The sequence below is a fragment of the Crocuta crocuta genome, unplaced genomic scaffold (genome assembly GCF_008692635.1).
Source record: "Crocuta crocuta isolate KB4526 unplaced genomic scaffold, BGI_CrCroc_1.0 scaffold92, whole genome shotgun sequence".
NCBI classification, from domain to species: domain Eukaryota; kingdom Metazoa; phylum Chordata; class Mammalia; order Carnivora; family Hyaenidae; genus Crocuta; species Crocuta crocuta.
This window is the reverse complement of record NW_027528804.1, coordinates 271,006-285,057: the sequence shown is the minus strand read 5'-3', so window position 1 is coordinate 285,057 and position 14,052 is coordinate 271,006. Positions and strand designations below refer to the sequence as shown.

Below are 14,052 nucleotides of genomic sequence, written 5' to 3'. Positions count from 1 at the left end.
ATAATGTCAGTTGGAAAGTACGCCTCATTCATGAGCCTCATTGAATCTACAAAAGAAGTATCTTGGATCTGGAATAAGCCCTTTATATTCAGGAATGCAGTCCATCATTCAGAGTTGGTACTTTCTTCCTAGGTTCTTTGACAAGAGGGTCACTGGTAGAGTTCAGTTCCCATGCGTTGAGCACCAGTTGCTGTGTGCCATGTCCCGGAGCCGCCACACCGCAGACCTCTAAGGAGTACAGTTCGTATTTCTGTGCTCCAGAGGTGCCTCTCACGTGCAGAGTGTGAGTGCTACGGCTCGACTTGTGCAGTGAGCGGTCAGCCAGACTCTGCGTGCTTGCTGCTGCTTCCTCCTTTCCTCCTTCCCCTTCTCTTTCTTCCTCCCTCCCTCTCCCCCACCTTCTGAACAGATTCGAAACTAAATTGTGGTACCTTCCTTTAAAGAACGTAGGAGCTCAGCAAATGCAAACAGGTATAGGAAGTGCTGTCAGAAAGCTAAACGGGATGCTGTGGAAACCCAGAACGGGGGCATTTAAATCGGACATGAGCAGCAGCATTTATGTGGAAATAGGCAAGAGGATAAGCTTAATCTGCAGGAAGCTCTAAGTAATAAAACCTAGGAAAGCATTAGATGCACCCGTTAAAATCTAGAATTCCCATTATCTGGATGATTACTTAATAGTGTCCAGGAGATTGTTGCTAATGCAGTGATGATTAAACAAGAAGGTTGATTATAAACGAGGTAGCCAGAACTTTAATTTCAGGTACTAATAATTATATACCTAAAAATCCCAAGAATGGAAACTATAATAAACAGAGGTATTTTTAACCTTTGCATGGTGACTACTACTACTATTAAAATTTTCTGTTTGAAGGAGTTTGATACATTGTTCTAGAAAAGGCAAAAATCACTAAGAAATGTTTGAAAGGGTAGTCTAAAACTAGATGAATTATTTTTAAAAGGTATCATAGACTTGATTAGATGTGCACTAGACAAGTCAATGGAACAGACCAACCCAGAAACAGACTTCAGTATGTATACATGAGAACTTAAAACATGAAGATGACGTAAGTAAATGAGAAAATATTACTCAGTAAGAAGGATAGGCATTTGTAAATATTTGAGAGAGCAAGAACGAGCAGCGGAGGGGCAAAGAGGGAGAGAGAGAATCCCAAGCAGGCTCCACGCTCAGCACAGAGCCCGACATGGGGCCTTATGAGATCATGACCTGATGGGGCGCCTGGGTGGCTTAGTCGGTTAAGCGTCCGACTTTCGCTTAGGTCATGATCTCGCGGTTCGTGGGTTCGAGCCCCGCGTCGGGCTCTGTGCTGACTGCCAGCTCAGAGCCTGGAGCCTGTTTCAGTCTGTGACTCCCTCTCTCTCTGACCCTCCCCTGCTCACGCTGTCTCTCTCTCTCTCTCCTAGAAATAAATAAAACATTTAAAAAAAAAAAAAAAAATGAGATCATGACCTGAGTCGAAATCAAGATTCGGACACTCAACCCACTAAGCCACCCAAGGGCCCCTGTTCTGTGCCCATATAGGACTTTTTGGTAATCTGTTAAACTTCCAAATGCACATAACCTTCGGCCTAGTTATTTAGGATTCTCCAGAGAAACAGAGCCAGTAAGATGTATACTTTTATGTATAAATATGTATTTTAACCTCTACAAATAAAAGACTACTTGTGAGGAATTGGTTCTCCAAATTCTAGAAGCAGAGAAGTACCAGGATCTGCAAGCTTGAGAACGAGGGAAGCCACTGGTGTAAATTCACTGAGGGCAGAAGATAAGATGTCCCAACTCCTAGGTGAGGCAAACAAAAGGGGTAAATCCTCCTTTCTCCAGCTTTTGTTTCATTCAGGCTCTCAGTGAAGTGCATGGTACCCACCCCCACTGCAGAGGGCAGTCCACTTAGTCCACAGATTATGTGGATATGGGAACATCCTCGAAGATATGATGTAATTAATTTGAGCACCCTGTAGCCAGTATAGTTGATTAAAAAAAAGTCCTCACACCCAGTAATTCCATTTCTAGAAATTTCTGCTGATGCAAGTGGACATGTGCAAGATTCTATATAGGTGTATTCATTGCACCTTGGTAATGTCAAAGGAATGGAAACAACCTGAATAACTCCTCGTATATAGGGTGACCCTATGTTCTGGGCTTAACAGTACCAGTGTATACCTGCTGTTTTGGGTGTATCAATGCTGCTTTCATCTCTCAAGTGTCCCACTTTAGGTAAGAAATTGTTGGGTCACTCTAATTGTAGTGGATGGGTTAAATAAATGACTACATTTGCCCAATGGAAAAAAGAATGGGGAAGTTCTTTAGTTACTGAGATAGAGATCTAACACGTGACGTTCAATGAGAGAAGCACGGTGTGAGGTTGCATGGAATGCTGCAGTTCACATATAAGAAGAAATACACGTGTGCTCATGTTTGATTGCATATGGTAGACTGTCTGAAGACACCTGAACCTGGTGGCACTGGCACACAAGGCACCTGGAGGACAGGGAGCCCAGGATGGAGCCTTTTCACTGTAAACTTCGTTGGTGGTTCTGGAATTTTTAACTTCAAAAACAATAAAATTTAAATGTGCCAGCAAACAAAATTTGTAATAACATATGGGGGTATTTGGGGAAGAGAATTGTATCAGGGATTGCCAGAGAAACAGAAGTAGTAGGATATATATGTGTTAAATTTATGTCAAGGAATGGGTTTGTGTGATTGTGGGAACTGGCTGGTCCGAAACCTGTAGGGCAGGTCAGAAGGCTGGGAAAGCTGTGGCAGGAGCCCAGGCTGCCCTTTTTTTTTTTTTTTTAAAAGGCAGACTGCCACGTGCAGCACCTCATTTGGCTGTGTCTGGAGCCTTGGAAGCTTGACCACCCTACGTTCTCCTTTCAACCTTGAAAGCTTGTTTGGAGGCTCTAGCAGGGGAGCGCAGCCACCCTTGACCGAAGAACGGTCCCCTTCTGTTGGGGAAGGTCGTCCTCTTCGACCGGGCTCGCAGCTTTCGGGAGTGACACACATGGAGTGGTGAGGGAGGAAGGTGACGACAGCCTAGCCAGCCAGATCAGCCAAATCAACCCTGGCGATCAATGGGGTGACAGATGTTGCAGCCATACCGCCCGCACGTCCGGGGCTGCAGTCTTAAGGCAGAATTTCCTCTTGGAAACCTCAGTTTTGCTTTTAAGGCTTTTTTTTTTTTTTACTGTTTGTTTATTTTTGAAAGAGAGGGAGAATGCGAGTGGAAGAGGGACAGAGAGAGGGAGACAGAATCTGAAACAGGCTCCAGGCTCTGAGCTGTCAGCACACAGCCCAACGCAGGGCTCGAACTCATGAACCGTGAGATCATGACCTGAGCCGAAATCAGATGCTTAGCAGCCACCCAGGCGCCCCAAGGCTGGGCTTTAACTGATTGGATGAAGTCCCTCATATTATGGAGGATAATCTCTTACTTAAATTCAGTGGTTTATAGATGGATGTGAAGCACATCTACAAAATACATGACATGTAGGTTCATGGTCTACTGAATAACTGGGTACTCCAGCCTCGCTAAATTGACACACAGAATAACATTCACAGTCCACGTAAAGTATCTTTAATCCCCAAATAAAGTACTTCTAACATCAAACAACTAGCCCACATACAGAAAACATGTTAACTCTCCCCAGAAGAGGATGCAAAGTTCTTAGGTGATGCTCACTTCTCTCCTTCATATACTATAGCTTAAGTGCTATGACATAGGTTAACCATTTAGAAAGAAATTTTTAGTGTTTATTTTTCAGAGAGAGACAGAGAGTGAGTGGCGTAGGGGTAGACAAAGAGGGAGACAATCTGAAGCAGGCTCCAGGCACTGAGCTCAATGAAGGGCTCAAACCCACAAACTGCGGGATCGTGACCTGATGCTGAAGTCGGACGCTTAACCGATTGAACCACCCAGGCGCCCCAAGGTTAACCATTTTTCATACATCTTGTGTTAGGTACTATGAGGACACCAGAGGGAAGTAAAAAGATTTGCTTCAATATGTGTGTATTTATAATACATACATAGGTATTTGTTTATGTACACACAAACCTGACAAAACAAGGAAGAAAGGTAATAATCAGCCCTTGTATCTCCCGCTGAGTAGGCAGTTGTAGCTGCTATTTAGAACTGCCTTTTATTACCCATTCCTTACTCCCTCGGCAAGCACCTGGGCTGTTCATGCCTGTGCCTGGTTGGGTGGCCCAAACACTTATTCTTGAAGAATCCAAGCCATTGGTTGTCCTCCCCGAATGGATTGTAGTTTTCCATTGGTTTTAGTCACAGGACCTGGTGGTACTGAGATGCCCTAGAGGATCCCCTGTATTGTGAACATATTCTTACCTCCGCTGTGCAGTAGTAGCCCAGTTGCCCCCTGGGAGTCAAGATCGGGCATCCCAGCCGGTACAGTAATTCCCTTCTTTATCTGTTGAATCGGAGATAGAATCCCACAGTAGCTGGTGGCAGGCTTAATGTCCAGTGTAATGGAATCACTGGGTAGCCTGGTGGAAGGCTTCCTCCCGTGGGAACAGACGCCTCTAGACTACCGCAGCACAGAACATGGGGACATTGCCCCAGCCCAGCAAGGCACTGCCGCCTAGGTAGTGCTGTAACTGAGTCTTCCAAAGGCCATTCCACCAATTCTATCAGGCCTGCTGCTTCAGGATGAATGGGGAACATGGTAAAAGTAACAATTTCCATAAGCAAGATGAGAAATATTGCCTTCCAAAGCCAAAGAGGGCCCTCGGGTATTGTGCCTCTTGTTTGGTTGTGAGAGGGGCCAGATGCAACAAGGTATCCTTTACCTTAGAAAAGATACCTTAGAGGCACCTGGGTGGCTCAGTCAGCTGAGCACCTGACTTCACCTCGGGTCACCATCTCACAGTTCATGAGTTCACGCCCCCACATCAGGCTCTGTGCTGACAGCTCGGAGCCTGGAACCTACTTTGGATTCTGTGTCTCCCTCTGTCCCTGCCCCTCCCATGCTCGTGCCCTGTCTCTCTCTCAAAAATAAATAAACATTAAAAATTTTAAAAAAGAAAAGATACTTGACCTGTCCACACCTATGGACCCCTAGAATTTCAGTGAGGTGGAAAGCCCGTGAGTTTTTGCTGACTATATTTCCCACCCTCAAATAAATGTCTTACCAATAAGTCTAGAATCCTTGCTACTTCTTCCTCCTTAGGTCCAATCAGCATAATGTCATCAATGCAGTGGTCCCATATGATGTCTTATGGGCAATATGATCACAGCTGGTGGACTGAGTTATGCCATGGAGCTGAACTGATAAACGTCTGAGGTAGGATGGTGAAAGGTGTATTGCTGGCTTTGCCAAATAAAGCAGGCTGCTTTTGGTAGCCTTTACTAAGAGCTATCAAGAAGCATACATTTGCCAGATCGGGGAGCAGAGGATGTGTTAATTTCCTCAAGCAATGGAATCACATCTAGAACAGTAGCTGTGATGATAGTCACCACCGGATTAATTTTGTGATCATCCACCGTCATTCTCTAAGATCTGTCTATTTTCTGCAAAGGTCCAGCAGGTGGCTTGCATGGGGATGTGGCAGAAATCACCATGCCTGCACCCTTCAAGTCTGTGGTGGTGGTGCTAATCCCTGAAACCCCTCCCCACATGTGGTATTGCTTCTGGTTTGCTATCTTCCTTGGCAGAGACAGTTTCAGTGACTTACATTTGTCATTTCCAACGGTAGTAGCCCTCACAACGCAGATCAGAAAAACAGGCTGCATATTTTGCCAGTTACTAAGTCGATACCAATCAAGCAGTCTGGAACTGGAGAAATAACCACGGGTTCAGGAACTCACTGGACAAGCTTCTCTGGTTTCATCCTTGCCGCTTCTGTGGAAAATCCAGTTCCTCTCGAGTGTCTTCCAGATATTTCTGTGAGTCCCCATAGAGCACTTTACATATACTCCTGAAACCGATTTTTTGCAGGCACCTGCCAATTTCATTCTCTGGGATGAGCGCCACCCTGGCCATTGCTGCTGTACTGAGTGCCTAGATGCTGCTGAAGGCCAAGGGCATGGTCTTCACAGCTATAAATGTGACACAACACACTATCCCAATGTCCTCCCCTTGAGGCCCTAGTGAGAATGCCGTGGGCGTGAGTAACAGGCAAGATCGTGCTCAGAATCACCCCTCCCCTATGGCAAGGGTCCATAATCCATTAATAAGACACTTGCATCCCAACCTTCTCTTCCCTCTGGTGCATTCTTTCTCAAGAAGGCTCTCGGTTCCTCTTATCTGCCACTTCACTAGGTCAGCATGACTCGAAATGGAGTCCACAAACTGGGCCGTTAAGCCTAGGAGCAGTACGTGACAAGTACGTAAGTTGAGAGTAAGTGTTTAAACACCAGCAATTAGACATAACCAACTTCATGTCTGTCGATTTTGATAATAAGAAATTGAGACTGTGATATTTGTAGTTTGACTTCATGTCTCTAATGACTTACTTTTATTGGATTTTACAAAGTCTCAGTCCGTGATAGATCAGGAATTTTAAAAAGGGAAAAGAAAGCCTGGTCCTTCACTGCAGATGATGGCGGAAACTGCCGCACATCATGACCAGACAGTCTGAGTCTGAAGCGGCTGGGTGTAGGCTCAAGCCTGGAATCTGCTATGAGCATACTTGGCCTGGAGGGGTTCAGCAGGGAGTTCGGCAAAAACGCGGGTTTGTGGCAACGAACCTGAAGCAGTGGAGGGGAAGGGAGGGAGGATTGATCTTAACGCCATTCTTTTCTCTTGCTCTTGGCCTGAAATCGGGACACAGCCTAACTCTCTGACCCATGTTTGGCGAATGTGAGGAGCGGAGATGGAAGAACCCAGTCTTGCACGCCGTGTGGGTGGGAAGAGAAGGGCCGTGGTCTACTGAGTGTTCTGCTATCTAGTGGCTCTGTCCTAGGGGACAGGATGCCCTGAGAGGCACTGCTAGCTGTCCCTACCATGGGGGCGACTCCGCTAGTCCAGAGGGAACAGGGCTGCTGTGCGGTAAGATTTTCCCGGGCAGAGTTCTGAGAATACCTGCTAATACTTTGGCTGTGCCTTGAGTGGCCCTTCCTTTATGATAAACACATACCCGGTAACGGACAGGACCTGATGCAGACACCCCGCTGGCCGTTCTCCCAGACAGCCCTGCTCCGATTTGCTGTTGGCACAAAACGTCCTTCCTCATTTGGATTTGGAGAAATAGCTGAGGGACCTGTACCAGGCTCCTGGCAGGGGGCGAAATCATGACCACTTTCCAGGGCTGCTGAGAGCAGGTAAAGCATCTAGCGGCGTACTAATTACACAGTATGTTACATTGTAGGTGAGCTTGACCTCTTCGTGTCAAAACCCTCTAAAAAATGACTGTATCCCTGCTGAGGTATACTCTCTATCGTGCAGCTTTGTGTGCCTCCTGTGCAGAATTTGTCTTACTTAGTTCTGTACATGATCATGTATTTAAATTTATTTTGAGAAAGCAAGTAAGTAAGCACCAGCAAGGGAGAGACAGAGAGAGAATCCCAAGCAGGCTCAGAGCTGTCTTCGCAGAGCCTGAAGCGGGGCTTGAAACCTCGAACCGTGAGATCGCGACCTGAGCCAAAAATCAAGAGTCAGACGCTTCACCCACTGAGCCACCCAGGTGCCCCATTTTTTTTTTTTATTTTTAAAGTTTATTTATTTATTTTGAGAGAGAGAGACAAAGCATGAGCAGGGGAAGGGCAGAGAGAGAGGGAGACACAGAACCCGAAGCAGGCTCCAGGCTCTGAGTTGTCAACACAGAGCCCAATGTGGGGCTCGAACCAGGAACTATGAGATCATGACCTGAGCTGAAATCCAGGGTCAGATGCTTAACGGACTGAGCCACTCAGGTGCCCCTGTATGTATGTATTTATTTATTATGTTTTCCATTTTTAACTAAGAGCTCCTTCAGGACCGAGACTATTTCTTCAACTCCAAATTCTTCATAACACCCAATCTAACAGAAGTGGATTCTTCATTGCCATTTATGACACTAATCGGTTGTATTTCTTTTTAAATTATAGATATTAAAAATATTTTTAATAACAAAACATTACAGGCACAGCAAAATGCTTTTTAATAAACTTAACCAAAGAATATAAATAAACAGGACATATTTTACAAAAAAATAAGAATGATATTACCTACATAAAGAAAAACTCTTCGTTCTAAGAAAATAAAACATAAACCCGCACATCTCAGTGAGGATTCATTTGCAACTGCTTACTTTGTGAACTTGACATAGTGCATTTTTAAGTTTCCATTTGCTTTATCTCATATGATACAAACAACAATATACATGAAAGACCTTGTTGAAATACACAAGAGTGTATGTAATCTCTGAGTCCTAGATGTTTAAGTAACAGAAGAAACTTATTCATCAAGGTTACACATTTGGAACGGCAAAAGCAGTGTTCTAGCCTAGCCTCGCACCATACACCGTNGTCTTCCTCCGCTCTTATTTCCCTTCCAACTTCTATGTAAAAAAAAAAAAAAACAAACCAGTATTAATAAAGATAAGAGAAGGGGTTAGAATCTGTTTGAGCTCTGGATGCCAGTTCATTGTTAACCTATTTCAATCCTCGTATTCTAATTTGAAAATGCGGTCTCGCACATCATTGTTCATTTCAGGCAGTTGCGCCTTCAGCTGGCCAAGGTGTTGCGCCTTCAGCTGGCCGCGGAAGTTGCTCTTGAATAAGGTGCAGGGCGCTCTGCGACCTCAGGGCAAGGGGTTCATTCCTACTTGCCCCAGGCCAACGCCTGCAGCTCGCCCTGGGGAAGGGACGGTCACCACACACTCGCTTGACAAGCCTCTCCGTGTGTTGGATGAAGACAACTGAGTGCTTAGAAGTACTCTATTATTGTTCTAGTTACAAGAATGATAACACTGTTACTATTAAACTACAAGTTACCTACTATCTTATTGCCTTTCCTCCAGTTATGTTTTCTTACTCTTTAAAACATTTCCCACAAAATGATCAAGAGATGTTTTTTAGGTTTTAACCTTCCTTTACCTTTCTCATCCCACCTAAGTGTCTCTAGGACACGTACTTCTCACAGGCTTGTCATTAGAAGGGAAGGAAGGACCCACTAGATTTCTGAGCCTGTTACAAAGAGAAAAGAAATTTCCCATTTTAGTTTTGCTTGGTTTTCTGTATAAAGAAAAAAAAAAAAAGCAGAACTAACCCTGCCCCCCACCCTCAGTCTTTGGTGTTGGCTATTTCTATATGCTTTCTGTAGAAGCAGCCAAAGCACGGAGCTGTTCCCTTCCTGGTTGGTAGCACAACCTGGGTGTCGCAGGAACTGACCGTGACGCAGAACGGGACGCCCGGCACCTAGCGCCACGCAGCTCAGTGACCTCAGTGAGGGAAAACAAAACCCCTTTATCTTCTGTGGCGTGTTCTAAGAGTGAGCACGCCCGGTTTGGTGCTTCATCGGCTTCCACCAGAAGGATGATAGCTTTGGTATTCTCACGGGGATGACAACGTCCTGAAGGGCAAGCAGTGACCCGTGCGTGAGCAAACGTGGTGGGTTCCAAAAGGTCCAAATCTGCATGTGCTTTTGGTTTGTTTCGAAAGAAAAATCCTTAGTCAGCCTTTTTCTGAAGCCTGCTGTGGATCACAACATCAGGGACCGTTCGCCCTGCTCCTGGGTCAGGGCATCCTTGGTCAAGGAAGGTCTATTTAAAGATGAACGACCGAGATCGGATTGTCCCTTCCCTTTGGTCGAGCTGCTTTCTTATTTGAGACTGTAATAGAGCAAACACACATGCATATTTACTGCTGAGCAATTTTAAGACCACAGACTTAACAAATATTAACTAAGCCATGCTGGTTAGTAAGGACACCATGCAACTAAATTAATTAACATGTGACACCCCCAGGGCGCCTGGGTGGCTCAGTCGGTTAGGTGGCGGACTTTGACTCAGGTCATGATCTCATGGTTCGTGGGTTCAAGCCCCGCATCGGGCTCTGTGCTGACAGCCAGCTCAGAGCCTGGAGCCTGCTTCAGATTCTGTGTCTCCCTCTCTCTCTGACCCTCCCCTGCTCACGCTGTCTCTCTCTCTCAGAAATAAAACGTTAAAAAAAAAAGTGACACCCCCAACCCCCACCGAATTTCAATATGGCTTTCTGTATTTTTTGCAGGATAAATATTGAAAAGTAGTTGCTGAAACATGTACAGGTTGGGAATTGGCCTACTACTCATGGTAATTCATAAAATGCAATACTATTCAATGAATCAAAACGAATACTTAGATCTAAATTTATTGCCAGGGGAAAATGTTTATGACACATTGTCAGTGGAGTGTGTGTATAAAGAACAGTAAAGAATGATTAAATTTTGTTTTTAAATATCTGCACAGGAAGAAGTCTGAAAGTGTGTGAATTTGATATATATTTACTTTGATTTTTCTGTAATAATGATGTGTCACTTGCATAATTACAGAATACAAAGAATAAAAAATTGATTCATATCTGAGCAAATGTTTCATGTGCCACAGTAGTTCCCCACTGAATATGAAATACATTGGAACTATCTAAAAATAAATGGGGGGAGGGGGCTATGTGACTTAGTCAGTTAAGTGTCCGACTCTTGATGTTGGCTCAGGTCATGATCTCATTCATGGTTTGTGGGTTCGAGCTTCACATCGGGCTCTGTACTAACAGCACTCAGCCTGCTTGGGATTCTCGGTCTCTTTCGCTCTGCCCCTCCCCTGCTTGCTCTCTATCTCTCTCTTTCAAAATAAATGAATAATAAAAAAAAATTTTAATAATAAAAAATAAAAATGAGTGGTATACTTATTTGGATTTTAAGCTGAAAATATAACCAAAACCAAAAGTCCCAGCGTCTAGAAAAGAACACTCAGCAAGTTTCTTCATAAAAAAAGTACAAAAAGTTTTTTATGTTTGAAAACATTAAGAGTTTCAAGATGGTATTTATAGAAAATTTTAGAAAGCTTTAAGGACACGTTCTTGACTAACAACTCACGAAGTTGCAAAAACATATACAAAAAATGTATGAGGCTGGTGAATTATTATAAGCACTTTACAAGAAAGCAGATAAAATAAACCACATTTCATCCTTGATCTTCACGAAGTAACATACTGGAAGCTAAGGTAAGTTCCTCCAGCAAGCTTCCCTCTCTATTTGAAAGGATTTTCTACTATCAAAATATGGCAACTTGCCTCCGCATGACCTTCCCGTCCCACATGTCCTCCTCCAGGCAAAACTGGACCAGGCCACTCAATCAAAGGAAGACTCATCTTGAGGGCGTGAGGCTAAGGATCCAGGGCTGAGACCCCAGTGCAGCCCTGTCCTTTCTCTTTTATCCCCGTCTCCATGCCTTCTGTGTCTCATAAGAAACGGACTGTTGCACAAGCCTGTCAATGGACATCCCATTCGCTCTTGGGGATAGTCTGACACTTGCAATAGAAATATGTTTGAAGTCATCAATGTGTTATTTCCGAGTGCTAGACGTCCAGAGGACTTGTGTAACTCACCAGTTTCCAGCGTAATATCTTGATCCACTCATCAGCTTCTACTCCTGTCTTTGCACAGAGATAAAATGTCCTGAATGGAAACACCAAGCTGTGAAGACGAAAGAAAAACAGAAGATACTCCAGATGGTTGGTTGAATGTATTAGTTGAACAGTAATTAGAATATTCAGTGGGAAAAAATAACCAACAAAGAGCAACTCGGAGAACTGATAAATACAGAGTGATTCCTGCCAGCAAACGGCAGAAATGTGGAGGAAGTTGTGGATTCATACTGTTATTACTGGTCAGATTTCTATGTTCTGATGAAAAATCAAAGAAGAAAAAAGCATGTCCAGGACACTCACAGGTCCTTTTGTTGCTTATGTCTTAGGCTGAATACGACACTTGTGTGTTTGTGCAGCTGATGTGTTAAATGACTCCGAGCCCCAGCTATGATTCAAAGAATCAGCAAGACAGATAAGAGTTTACCGCAGAAACCCATTTGTATTGGCTTGATTCGCTGAGAACTAAGCTGCTTTGTTGGATGGAGGTAGTTTTAACTAATTAGGACAGGAAAAAGAAAGATAATAAATCCCAACTATTCATCTTGCCCACCGTGTCATGAGTTAATCTCTGCTGGAAGAAGACAAACTTTCCTACAGGCATGAAAACTTATCCTAGGAATATGGTAGCTCTTCAGCGCCTATCTCTCTTTGGCCATATAGTCAAATCTTTTGACTAAAAAGGTCAGCCCTAACTTCCATCTTGCCCGTACTTCCTGTCTGAAACACTAAAAATCCTTTTTTCCTCTCTCACGAGGAAAAAACAAAAAGCCTTGAACTCTAATTCAGAAGGGTTTCTATATCTTGAAGCCAAAGCAGCATCTCTTGTTTTATCAGTAATTAATGCTGAACAGACAAGAAGTAAGTCCCTGTGTATAGAAGGTAAACGTTGACGTGAGGTCCCGCTGGGTGGTGAGGGGACAGTGGCAGTGCGATCCAAAACTGGTTTCTGGAATTGTCATTGTTTGGTACTGCTCGCGAGAGACATTATTAATTGCCTGTTAATGCTGATAATTTTTCCTTTCTTCTTGTTAACAGAGCCCCAGGCAATAAATTATAATTAGTTGGAGCCAATTACGATCATACTGGTTTTCTAGCTTTCCCTGCGGCTGCTGCCGGCCCCAGGCCCCGCCCTTGGCTAGTGAGGTAGGAGGGGAATCTGATAGAAGATTTCCGAGAAAACTTCTGCTTTCCTGATAAAAAGGGACAGACGTGGGTGATCCCATCCCTACACCCTTCTTCGTGATTGACATGAACATGTGAGGCCTACAGCTGGAGTATTATCTTGGACACTGAAGTAGCAAGTGAATTGCTAAAGGCCAGGAAACTGTGGAGACACTGGCAGCCATCTTGTCAGGTGAGGGGCCTGCCTCCTGATTTGTTGTATAAGCAAACCCCTCCCCCCGCTGGCTCGTATGGTGCCTGTAAGTGAATTTTAAAACGGTATCCGTTATTGATTAATGTTACAGAATTAATGTTAATTTCCTTGGGTGTGTTATGGTGACATTGTTATTCTGTTTTTTTTTTAATTTTTTTTTTTATGTTTTACTTTTATTTCTAGGAGAGAGAAACAGAGACAGCGTGAGCAGGGGAGAGTCAGAGAGAGAGGGAGTCACAGACTGAAACAGACTCCAGGCTCTGAGCTGGCAGTCAGCACAGAGCCCGACGCGGGGCTCGAACCCACGAACCGCGAGATCATGACCTAAGCGAAAGTCGGACGCTTAACCGACTAAGCCACCCAGGCGCCCCAGTGACATTGTTATTCTTAAAGGGTATACACCCACGTGTATATGGGTAAAGTGCCATGATGTCTCCAACTTGTTTTCAATTGGTTCAGGAAAGAAAATGACAGGAAATGGCAAGATATTAATAATGCATCTAGCTGAAAGGTACGGGGGTATGTTTGAAAAACATGAAAATAAAGTTGGTGGGAAATAAGGCACTCCTTTTCAAGACACGTCTCATTGGCATGATGCGCTGATTAGGTTAGAGCGAAACACTTTTGTGTTATCTGCCAGAAATAGTCATACTAATACAAATCACCCATCGTGACAGTCAGCAAAGTTAAAATTGAGTAAAAAACTCCAAAGGAATAAAGCTAAGATGTGAGTGGCATCCTGCCACATATGTACTTACGCAATGTACAACATGAGCAATTATGCCGTCAGACCTGCCTATTTGTTTAAGTCACTTTAAACGAAGTGTTATGTCATGCTCAGCTGGAAACATTCCGAACATCCATGTGCTCTGTGTTTGTTCAATCCGTGCCCCTCAGATCAAGACATTTGTACACATTAAGACATACAGGGTTTGTTTTTTATTCATCAGCTAAAATAACTGTCTGCCAAGACTTTTAAAATCATTTTCTTTACAACTTACCAAAAACAGTTTACTCTTTCCTGTGAATAATCAAATTGTACAGCTGAACATTCTGTTAAGTCTAGGATCCGAATTGGTTCTGGTGACT

At 44.0% G+C, this 14,052-nt stretch overlaps 1 protein-coding gene across 1 annotated transcript in view; it reads right to left on the bottom strand.

Moving 5' to 3' along the window:
* Window positions 1-9,207: 9,207 nt before the first annotated feature.
* The window catches only part of DAPP1 (dual adaptor of phosphotyrosine and 3-phosphoinositides 1), a 50,632-nt gene continuing 45,787 nt past the window's right edge, over window positions 9,208-14,052 (bottom strand). Inside the window, exons 7-9 of the mRNA XM_077755727.1 lie at window positions 13,965-14,050; window positions 11,547-11,634; window positions 9,208-9,793 (exon numbers count right to left, since the gene is read on the bottom strand). Of these exons, the coding sequence (XP_077611853.1) occupies window positions 9,725-9,793; window positions 11,547-11,634; window positions 13,965-14,050 (243 nt within the window). The 3' untranslated portion in view covers window positions 9,208-9,724. The remainder of the gene's footprint in view (window positions 9,794-11,546; window positions 11,635-13,964; window positions 14,051-14,052) is intronic.